At 34.8% G+C, this 12,439-nt stretch overlaps 1 protein-coding gene across 6 annotated transcripts in view; it reads left to right on the forward strand.

Annotated features, from left to right (window-relative positions):
* The window catches only part of Mrgn1 (Mahogunin ring finger 1), an 81,847-nt gene that overhangs the window by 68,011 nt on the left and 1,397 nt on the right, over positions 1-12,439 (forward strand). For 2 of the 6 annotated variants that reach the window (XM_069833042.1, XM_069833043.1), the window contains exon 13: positions 4,723-12,316. The exons of 2 other annotated variants lie outside the window; for them this stretch is intronic. In XM_069833042.1, the coding sequence (XP_069689143.1) occupies positions 4,723-4,983 (261 nt within the window). In that variant the 3' untranslated portion in view covers positions 4,984-12,316. Of the gene's footprint in view, positions 1-4,722; positions 12,317-12,439 lie in introns of those variants that run through there. 2 more of the 6 variants (XM_069833045.1, XM_069833050.1) reach the window with 2 other exon arrangements.

Here is a 12,439-nt window from a genome sequence, read left to right on the forward strand (position 1 = left end):
CTGAATGACTCAAACGAGAAGCTTCTGTGATGCTCACTCAAATAAGCACAACAACTGTTGCCTTGATATTCTAGTTGAGAGTATACACACACAGCTTGTTACATCAAATTCCAGGTATAATCTATATAGGCCTACTGCTAACCTGTTTCCAATGTTTTGGTGAATGAAATTCGAGTTCTAATTGATTGATAACGTGCAAATGAAATTATAATACAATTTATTTAGAATGGTGAAAAAGAATTCGTCATTAAAGTCTCAGAATTGATCATACATGCAGTGATTTAATTTTGCTGCAGTTATAAAGTTACGATTTTAAAATTATTATCTGGCTTAAATTGTTCTGCTGTGCCGAAGTCTTCGTATGCAGAGGCAGGGTATATTTTGGTAGTCATAAAATTCTTGCTATAATTACGAATATTAGACATATTTTAGGGAATATTATGAAAGAATACAAATTTTCAGTTTACTTATAACCTATGTCTAGGAGCTCAGACTGTAGTTTCTTAAAATGCAGGCACTTTTAAATGTTTTATTCTTTTCTGTAAATAATTATAAACTAATAATTCATCATAATCACCACTACCCACTTCAAAGATTAGATCCTTGGCCTTTTCCATCTTCTTGTGGACATGACAAATAACAAGACTTCATGGTCAGCATGACTCAAGACATACCTAACTTAAAACAATACAGAACAAACACAAGATGGAACAGAAATTAACCTTCACTTCTCTGCTGGGAATTGAACTCTGGTCTAAGGACTCATAATGGGACATGCTACCACTTGAGCTAAAGTGGAAGATAAATCAACAATTTATATTAAAAGTTTAACTAAGACTGATTTAATGAGAAAGGTCGTCTGAGGCAACAGGTTTCGCTTAGTATGATGCCATTCATAAAGTGGTATGGACAAGTAATAGCCTCCTAGTTGCATTCGGGTGCGGGTTCGATCCCCTCTTGAGCTGATTACCTGATTGAGTTTTTTTTTCCGAGGTTTTCCCCAATCGTAAGGCGAATGTCAGGTAATCTATTGCGAATCCTTGGCCTCATCTCGCCAAATACCACCCTGCTATCATCACTCCCATCGATGCTAAATAAGCTAGTAGTTGATACAGCATAGTTAAATAACCAAGTAAAAAAAAAAGCCTGCTTAGTGGTGATTCAGCATGTCAGCTTTCGACAATAAAATCTCGCGACTTATACATAACATTATAGACTAATTTATTGCTGAACTGTCGACCATCCTCTCTAATACACATTTCACATCTTTTGAAAAGATTTCTAGACAAATGCTGGATTTCATCTCAGTCGATACAATTTAACCTGAAGAAGTTGGTCCATTTCATTCAATTTATGAACGACTGTTGTCTTATAAGACTTTAGTTTAGTTTTACCAATTAACTTTCTTAATGATTTCATGTTCTAGCCGATACATTTGTTGTTGAGTTTTTTTCTCTTAGAACTTTATTCAAAGCCTTCCTTTTTTATTTACAAATGAGCCTTTTCTCTCTCTTTTTTATTAAATTCTGGATTTTTGAATTGGTTGTTGAATGCCAGAATATGTCCGTAAGAATATAACACACATTTTTTTGTACAATTTCTTCGTAATATATATATCATAACTCAAGATATTTTGTTGTAATGCCACTAAATTGAACAGCACTGAATGGAAGTCAGCTGTATACTAATGCTCCCTTTAGCCTATATTACCTGTCCTTACCACGCAACACAAATCTTTCCCTGCTCAATCCAGAGGAAATGTATGCAGTCATATTCTATCTATAACAGGAAAAGGCCAGTGGCATTTATCTGAGCGGAACTTGTTTCCTGGCAGATGCTGTATATAAGCAGCAGTTACGTTTTGACTGCGTGGGTTCGAATTCTGCTTAGGGCTTAAACGTTTGTAGCCAATATGATAATTCTATATTGTCTTAGATACAAGCTCAATGTCTTGCTATCTTTACGTTGCTGGAGTTCCACCATATGTCTGTCTAGTGTCAAGCTGACAAATCTGAAATATGGACTTAATATAAAAACTAGCTAGGGGATGAAAACCTTCGATAGATTAATCTGATAGGCAGTTTTACTGACCATAAGATAATCTGGACTATGCTGTTGCAGGAAGAGATCGCCATCAGACACATCATTCTAAACATTACTACCTAAATATTTAATATGTATTGCGTGTGTTTATGTGTATTGAAGGAGGAGGGATGTATCATAATATTATGAGATCTCAAGCTTTCATGGTGATTGGGTTCTGAAGAAGATACTGAGATTTGACCATGTGTTGAGCTATGAATTTTCCTTAGTTTCACAAATAGGCTACTTAAAGAAATCTGTAAATATTAGGTTGGTGCATAAGTTCGTATCGTTTTTTCGTAAGTTTATTAAACACGTCAGATACACATAAGAGAGAAATTCATCAACAATATATTCTCCTTCACTATTTACAATAGTCTGCCAACGGAGTAATTTTTTGTTTCCACGCCTGTAGAAATCTTGTGGTTTTAAGTTAAAGAAGTCGTCGAGCCATGTTCGAAGCATTTTTTCATCCGGAAGGTAAGTTCCTTGAAAGTTGTTCGATAGAGAGCGGAAAAGGTGAAAACCTGAGGGCGCAAGATCAGGTGAATAAGGTAGGTGTGGAATGACTTCCCAGTTCAACTCCTGAATAGTGTTTTGTTCAGGTTAGCAGAGTGTGGGCTGGCATTACTGTGGAGTAGCATCACTTCACGCAGTCTTGTAGGTCGTTTTTCCTTGTTGGTCTTGTTGGTGTGCAAGACGTCTCAGTTGGTGGCAATAAATGTCTCACGATGGTGGAATGGTCACAGTTCATCACATTTGCCAGTTCTCGGGTACACTGACGTGGATCATTGTGGATTAATGGTTTAAACAGTCTTCATAAAACCTCGGAAGGTCTTCCTGAACATGGAGTGTCACTAATGTCAAATTGACCCTCCTTAAAACGAGAAAACAATTTTCTTGCCGATAGCATTGTCCCCATACACGGCGCAAATGTTTCTGACCGTGTCCGCTGCTTTCGCTCTATTGAACTCAAAGAGAAGAATATGTCGGAAATGTTCCACTTTCTCCACTTGACACTCCATTTTTTAGCATCCATGGTTCCACTCACTATCTGCAAAAATTAAAACTTCAATATGTAAACTCAAGCACAACAATTGAACTTCAAATAAAAAATGACAATCGATAAATAAACCCATAGCAACCAGAGTACCAACACGCGAAACAAAAACGCTACGAACTTATGCACCAACCCAATAGTTGCGAAAGTTTTCCTTAGTTTCACAGATACTTAAAGAAATCTGTAAATACTTCCCGAAAGTCTGAGGAACCATTGTTGATCCAGCTGGTTAACCATCTCAGTGATCACATCAGCTGTAACTGCTGCCTTTCAATTGTCTACATTTCTGTCCAGTGAAATCTGTTTACTTGAGTTCATATTTCTTGACCAAAATTTCTTATTCATAGCATTCTTTTGGCAGTATTCCAGGTCTATTAGGTTCCCATTTAACTTAAATTTATCGTTTACTATTACCGCAAACTGAATTTTCAGCCCTTGCCTCCTTGAGAAAAGGAACCAAGTAATCTCCTTTTCTCTTCAGTCTCGGGACAATAATCTTGATCAATTCGAATCCTCGAGCCTTTCAGATTTTTCAAAATAAATTCCTTAGTACACGAACTAGTGAACTTTACCAGGATTGGTCGAGTCCTTCCTCTTCCCAATCTAAAGGCCTCTTCGATTCTACCCTCGTTCATATTCAAACAGCAGAACTCTATGTATATATTTCTGCCAGTGTTTAATCCTGGTTCTCTATGATCCTCATTCGCTCTGAAGAAAATTAGGTTCCTTTTTCTCTAATAAAATCACAGGCTGTTCACTCTCGTTTTCAATTTCTTTACTTCTTTGCACAGATTGCTTATACTCTCCGTATTCTTTCCAATCTCCTGCTTCAGTCCTGCCATTGGTAATTTTATTTAATTAGTCTGGTCGCTCATTTTACTTAGGATTTGCTGTACTTCTATATCTAAGTCCCCTTTTGACACTAGATTACTTTGTGACTCCTCTCCCATTCTCAGTCCAGGATTCAACTCTATTCCTCCAATTATGAGTAACACTGCAAGAAAGCTCCTGTTGCCCATAAAAGCTGAGGGTCCCCAACTCTCTCTTGATTCGTATCTGTTTTCTACTTTTTCGCGTTGAATGTCCCAATTATTTCTCTGTAAATTTGTAACTCCACTCCCATTTTCTCATTTAAAAATCCTTTTCTTTTAGTACAAAACTCACTCTAATATTTATAAACTCGCAAGAGAGATCTTCAATAGCATTTTAATAATCTTCTCACTCCGGACAACAACTTTTCTTTGCCGTGCTATCATCTGCACTGTCTGAAGAACTATACCTTAACCTCAACACATGGTTGAAAAACTCAAAATTATCATTTTTTAGTTGTGATGTTTTATGTCAGACCAGTTTAGTTTAAAACATTTTCAATCATATTCGTACTATGAAGCATTTGGGTTATTTTCATTTTAAGCTGTAAGAAATTTCTGTTGTTTTAGACAGAAAATTTTCCATTTAAAATTCTTTTTTATTCCTACACTGAAAGTGGCAGCAGTAAAATTTCCCAGAACACTAGAAGTTTTTTCTACTTAACCTAATCGACAAATTGACATCACATGAACAGTTGGATTTTGTCACAGGAACGTCCAATCACGTCAAGTGCACCATCGTCAAATGTGCCATCCTCTGTGGAAAGCACACCAGGACGCTGGGTGCCGGGAGCACGAGAAGGGCTGATGGGAGTTTCGCTTCCTGGAACACCTCTGAGCACTACCAGCCACCTCAGCAACCGCTCAAGTGGAGACAGCTATAGCTCCAGCAGCTCAACACGTCAGCTTCTAGCGGCTACAGGTGGACACCATGACCTGAGCAATAGCCAGGACAAATCAGTGCAATTGTAGTTCATTGATAATGTCAGTACTGCTGTACTGCAATGCAACAGAAAACTGAGAACTCTGTGAGTCTGTATTATGTTTATCATACGTCCTGCTGCCAAAATAGACAAATGAATAAATATTAGAGATGTAACTTAATCGCTGATTATACAGGGTGAATCGTAAGTAATGCCATTAGTTTCAGGTGGCTATACTTTGAGATAATCCAAACAAAAAATTTTAATACAATTTTGCTCGTTTTTGCATCCTTTTCGAGATAAAAATTATTTTATACGCAATATTTCATAACGTGTTTTTGTTTTGGGAAAGCCATTGATTTAATTCCCAATATGCTCAGTTCACTTTAAGACAACAGAATATTATGATAATAAACGATTGAAAGAATTTTAGTTTTATCCTTTAAATGCCCAGAAATTTGATCTGAACAAATGTAGCATTTTAAAATTCCTTTTCAGGACGAAAAGTTATATTTTTTCAGATAAAATTTCTGCACATTTAAAGGACAAAACTGAAATTCTTTCAATAATTTATTATCAAATATACTGCTCTCTTAAATTGACTGAACATATTGGGAATTAATTCAGTAGCTTTCCCAAAATATGCTACGAAATGTTTCATATAAGATAATTCTTTTCTCGAAAAGGAGCAAAAAACGAGCAAAATTGTATTAAATGTTTTCGTGTGAAATATCTCAAAGAATAACCCCTGAAATTAATGGCATTACTTATGGTTCACTCTGTATACAAAGAAGGAGTTAACCGTAATTAGCTATTCTTTTTTCGATTTTATTCTCATTTAACTCGTTTGTTAATGCTACAATTCTTCGTCCAATGGTTTTTTTTGTAGAAAGTCGCTAATGTAAGTTATATAATATGGTTTTAGCAGTGATATATATATATATATATATATCTGCGACACATTGTTGATAAAAGTAAATTTAAGCTACCATTTTGAATTTGAACTACATCTTCGTCACATACGTAAATAGGAGTGCAAATAACCATGCAAACACAAAGCGTGTCAACCACAATGCACTCTGCGAAAACACTGAAACTGAGAATTAATGTAATTTATTGCGCCTTACAGTACTGATACCAGTAGTGAAATAAGTTAATTAAGGTTTAAAACCTCCATGGTGTTGACCATGGTGCGAGATGGATATAGTGCGAAAACACGAAAATATTGCATGGTGACATAAGTTATTAGGCCTAGATGTTAGAACATTCCATATTTGTTACATATTCAGCAATTCCACAAAACTGGTGGACAGAAATAAGAGGAGCTCTGTTTGATCATTTTACAGAGTTATATTACCCAATAATATATATATATATATATATATATATATGCTGGGTGTTTTTTCACAATATGGAATCCAGGCAGAATGTGTATTGTCAGCCAGCAACCTAGGAGAAGTTGTTTAGATGAATTGCCCAGTGAGTCAAACATATATTGCTGTCTTAAAACACATTATTAATGAAGCTGTGTTGGAAAGAGTACCTAGATAAAGAAAGAATGATTCTGAAACTGATCAGGAAGAGAAAAAGGAATTAGTTAAGTCGCACTGGAAGGAATGGTGAACGGGAGAAGAGTTCAGGGCAGAAGAAGATATCAGATGATAGACGACAATGAAATATATATGGATCATATGCGAAGACTAAGAGGAAGGCAGAAAGATTGGAGAATGCTGGGTTTACAGTGAAGGACCTGCTCTTGGGCAGAACACTATGTAACACGTTATTGAATATGAGAAATTAAAAGATGTTTACTTACCTAGAAAAGCTGGAACTGCCCGCCTTCCTGCTCAGTCTATCATTTCGTCGTCGTTCCTGCAATAACTCTTACATGACATATTTATCGATTTTCAGATTTTTGCTCTATTAAATGACTTAAATAGTTATATGGCAAATAATAAAATCTCCTATATGTAATTATATTTCTTTCTTTCGAAAATGTAAGAATTCACAATTTCTTATGTACCACTGCCATAGAATGAATAAATGTGTTTTTTCTTCCTACTGAAAAATTGTATATTTTGCTCATAGGAGTTATTGCAGGAACAACGATGATTTGCTGTTGGTTCCTTTGAGAGTACACTTGATGAAGGAGATCTGGTATTTCAGAGAACCAGCACCAGTTGTTTTGAGAGTTGACATATCCATTGAGATGGAGCCAACCCTCATTCGAGAATGGATTAAGATGTGATCCATATCTCCATTTCGAATCTGATTAAAAAATCCACTCTCAAAATGTGACTTTACGTTCAGGTTCGACTGATCATAGTCGCAGTAAGAGCGAAATTTCAGCTTGTTGTGCTGATTGTTTAATGAACTTGTGAGATAATTTTTTTAGACAAAAGTAATGCCATAACTAAAGTTTTTTTTTTTTGATTCTCAACTTTTTTTTTTTTTTTTTTTTTTTTTTTAATCCTCAACTGTTTGCTGAGTTTTATATCTGTAACACTTCCTGTTGTCTGTCGAAATTTCATAACTAAGTTATGGATCATTGTACGACTTGAAACTTGAACACCAGAAAATCATTCTTCAAATCGTCTTTGAACTTTCTGGGAAAATCTGTTAACATATATGAATAAATATTGTTGTATAGAAAACCTGAAATTTGCCATATTACATTTTAAGATGAGCAAATAACAGTGCACTACACTACACTGCAAAAGAAAAAACCATGGTACCTAGACACTTTGATGGCTGCTCAGCACTGAACATCTCTTGTGCAAGATCTTGAAAGTGTTGGCAGTTGTGGTAACATTCACCAACAGTGCAAACATCGCCTGGCATTTCATATCATAACACTCACCCACTATAATGTGTTTTATATATATATATATATATATATATATATATATATATATATAACCCAATGATGAAGTAACTTGATAATTTTTTTTTTATTTGTGTAAAAAGTATTCTTGTAGTTCATATTATAATTAAGATATAAATTTTAATTTCAGAGAATAGTTTATTAAGGCTTCTGTTCTGTATATAGTTTTGTTGGTTGATATTAAGGTATAATGATAAATAATTAATTTCTAATCCAGTTCATGCTCCTAATCATGAATTATATGAAATTGAAATTAAAACACCTAATGTAAGATTTTTATTCGTATGTCTGCTATTTAAATAATTGAGTTATCTGTCAAGAGTTTAACAATAGGGTTATTAAATGTATACATTCATAACACACACACACACGAATATGTACATAAAAATATCATTCATACTCCATTTTTTAAGAATATTTTATGGTACGTATTAAAAAACGACCTTCTTGGAAAATTTTGTAACATAGCCTATATCTGAAGAAGTAATATAGGCCGTGGAGGCCAACATGATAGCAGGAGGTTAAGGATCCCATCTGTGCAGACAGTTGACATTGGTGGCTGTAGAGATGTCCTCTGCCTTTAGTCTCAAGGAAATAATCCTAGTACTCATTCATTTTAGAGACTAGTGCGGCCAGAAGGATTAGATCAATGAAGAAAATCCATGACCTCACTGGTAAGTGAACGCTCAACCTTCCAGCTATAACACCTAAACTGAGACTCTACCATGCACCCTCAACATATATCCAAAGTTACCGGTATTCAGAATTCTTTTCGAGTAATTGATTTGAGTATTTATAAAACTTTTATCTTCAATACAGGCTTGATAACTTAAAATGTTGATTATTTGTGATTTTTTTTAGTTATTTAACGACTCTGTATCAACTACTAGGTTATTTAGCATTAATGGGATTGGTGATAGTGAGATGATATTTGGCCAGATGAGCCTGAGGATTCGCCATAGATTACCAGACATTCGACTTACTGTTGGAGACAACCTCGGAAAAGACCCAACCAAGTAATCAGTCCAAGCGGGAATCAAACCCATGCCCAAGCACAACTCTGAATCAACAGAAAAGCGCCTTAGCCAACTGAGCTACACCGGTGGCTATTTGTGATTTTACATACAATACTGATATGCTCTGTAATGTGCCTGGCAGACTGTGCTCTGGCGGATTCTCGTTCTGCACTTAAAAAAAAAAAAATCAGCGTACTTGAATTACAGGCATCCTAAAAGTGTGTTATTTAAAGCTGTATGTATTCTAAAAAACACTCCACAATTTATTTTATTTATTATTATTTTTTGCAATGACAGGGCCTTACTTGCCCTCACTTTACGAGCATGGCTTATAGATGTCACTGGTGTTAAGAAGCATAGACCACTTAGTTTGTCAGAGACTATCCAGAGTGCACCACGGGTGGTGGATGTACATTATACTCGTAATGAACGATGATGATAATGATGAATTTTTGGGTTGTCACAGGAGAACTGGAATAGCCAGAGAAAATCCCTGTGTGGTTTGGATCTTTTTGACCTGGGTTTAGGAGGACTGGACCTGAGATGGGACTGTACACTTAATCACACTTTGGTCAATTGTGTGCCCTATATGCAATGATTGTCCAAGTCCGACAGGTAGCCTGGATGGCATTCGTGAACCCGATGCTGATAGGTGGGTCATCCTGCCTCAGCCAATTTTGCGGTCGAATAGCCTGATAAGCCCCATGGGACCCAGAGCCCCAAGCCCTTCTCTTATCAGCATCAGAAATCTGTACTGTCCCCAATATTTCATCCCAGTGTATTTTTACTATTGCAAGTGGTAGATGAAATGAAGGGGATGTGGAGAGTGTTGGTGGAATGATAGAGGGAAACCAGAGTACCTCGAGAAAAACCTTCTGCAACATGGAATTCTTGCTTGCATATACACATAGAGTGTAAGCGGCCTTGATTGGTTACTGCTTATGCTGCATGCCCACGTCATCTTCATTTAAATATTTCTGGCTGTTTGCAAGACAATGTAAAATATTGCAAGTTTGTAGTACAGATAAGGTTTTTTTTAATCGAAAATGTGCATTACCCGCTATTTTGAATTTATCCATGATAGTATTTTCCTCTATTACCGTGGATGGAAAAAAGTGGAGCGTGTGAAATGGACAAAGTAAGAAATGAAGCTATGTTAGAAACAGTGGGTGGAGAAAGGATAATCCTGAAATTTACATACATGTTTACATACATACAGATACACACACCAATAACGAAAATGAGAAAGAGCCCAAATCTGAATAAGAATCCTATTGCAAGGTTTTTAAAGGAATTGTTCACTAAATAATACAAAACAGAATGTTATAAACTATCCATTTAAACTAGAAGAGTGGCTTTAAAGTCTTATAGGTAAACTGTAACATTGCTTGTGAGATTATGATGGTGAAATTTTTGGTTATGGTCATCATATTATGGAGAGAAGTGTGACCAAAAATTTTAAGTTCCATACTAGTTCCATTGTTATGAAAGGAGAGAGATTTCTGAAGATTGTCAAAAATATTGAGATATAGCATCAATTTAATCGCTGAAGAAGAGAGTAACCTTACTTGGTCCCCAAATATCAAGATACATCGCACAAAGTGATGAGTGCAAGACGTGACATATTCAAATTTGGAGCAAACACGAATTCCGAAATGTTGCAGATAGTTTCTTCACAACATGATACAAATACCGTAATATATATTACAAATTATTTTTTATGTACTGGTATGTTGTTCAATCAACTGTCCAAAGATAGGTTGGAACCTCATCAGTGATACTAATAAGACAACTAAGCCAGGAGATTATAGGATAGGGTGGCCAGTTCCTTTTCCTCTCCATTGCATACATTGCTAACTAGCAACATATTTCACTAATCAGACTTAGGTGATTGACACTGAGATTTGCAAAAAGAAGTACTTTTTTATGTATAAAAGATGTGATTTCAAATATGAACGGAAAATAGTTTCATTATATTGGGAAGCAGATTTATAACTAAACATTTTTAATGACAGCAGTTTCCATAGACTCATATGACGTAAGAGTAATTATTTTTAAAGCGGGTTTTTAGTTTTTATTTTTTATAATATATATTATGTTAAAAATTTAGTAATGCGCGTCATCTATTGCTGTAAAAGTCTAACAACATTCTTTTGTCAAATGCTTATGTGTAACTTCATATGAACTGATGTAATTAACACTATTCTTACTGTAAGCATACTATGTTTTCTGCGTTAGGTTAGATTGGCTTAGCTTAGATCTTTGATATGTCCCTAGGGACCTTTTATTTATTGCTTACATATTGTGTGTGAATGTGGCTTTTCTCATAAATGTGAACATTCTGTGTCACTATTTTTGTGTATTGTAAGTACGCATATATGTTTGCGTGCTAGAGTATGACTCTTCCATATAGACTACTCATACATGAACAATCCAACTTAATATCCTATTATGCTGACCAAAATTATAATTGCAAAGTGTGTGACGAATTTTCTGTATTCCTCTCAATATAGAACCAGAAACAAGTTAAATGTTGGAGTCGGTTTTATTACTTGGTTTAACTATTAAAAACTGCAGTGCAGCCTTAACTCAATGTATGGCAGTTTAGATTAGAGAATCTAGTATTTTTACAGGTTGCTAATTTAAAAAACTGAAAGTACAGAGACTTGTGAAGGATACGAATTCTTACAGATGTCGTATAATATTGCAAAGAATCTCTGCAAATTTTATGTATTATATTGGCACTTCGTCAATGTGCTTTTTTAATGGTACCGGTATATATTTAGATGTAAAGATTTTGGGACAAATGTATTACTCGTAATTGAGTCTCTATTTTTTTTTTGTATATACTGTATATGTATTTTTAATTTTAGATTATATGCCAACTTTAATGAACTAGTGCCCATAATGGAAAACACTAATATAATATGTATTTTAAACATAATAAAATACCGGTAATAACTGTACAGAAAACTGAAATGGATAGATAATCTCAAAACAAAACAATTCTGTTATAATATAGAAGTTGAATTTCAGATTTTGTTTAGTAGCCATCACATGTGAAAGTATGTAGTTCTAACAAAATCAAGAGCCAGAGTTGAAGATAAGACTAGCAACTCAGTACAGTACAGTTCTCTTGTGTGCATATGGCTCATGTTTTATCAAATAACTGTGTAAAATATTAATTTTGAGCTGAATTGTCTTCATTAAATTGTAATAAATGATTTGCCTTCAAATATCCTTTTACTAACATTTTTCTGTTAGTATTGTTTAAAAACAATAATGGGTTTTTTATTGAATTTTTTTTTTACACGTTTATGCAATTTTCTTATGGGTGTAAGGATTTGTCTGTATACATATACTCGTATATGAATGTGATCAAAACAATTTATGTACTAAATATATTGAATGTAAATTAGTATAACATTATATTATATTATGTGGAAATGGAATAAAATAAAAATTTCTCTCATATTTGACAATGGACTTCCCCCTCCTCCCACTTGACTTTGTGTCATTCACCCAAGCATCCCCATCTATGAATGATGTGCCAAAGCTGTAGTTCTACCGGGTATATACCCATTGCAGTGTGAATAAATACATAC

The sequence above is a fragment of the Periplaneta americana genome, chromosome 8 (genome assembly GCF_040183065.1).
Source record: "Periplaneta americana isolate PAMFEO1 chromosome 8, P.americana_PAMFEO1_priV1, whole genome shotgun sequence".
Taxonomy (NCBI): Eukaryota; Metazoa; Arthropoda; class Insecta; order Blattodea; family Blattidae; genus Periplaneta; species Periplaneta americana.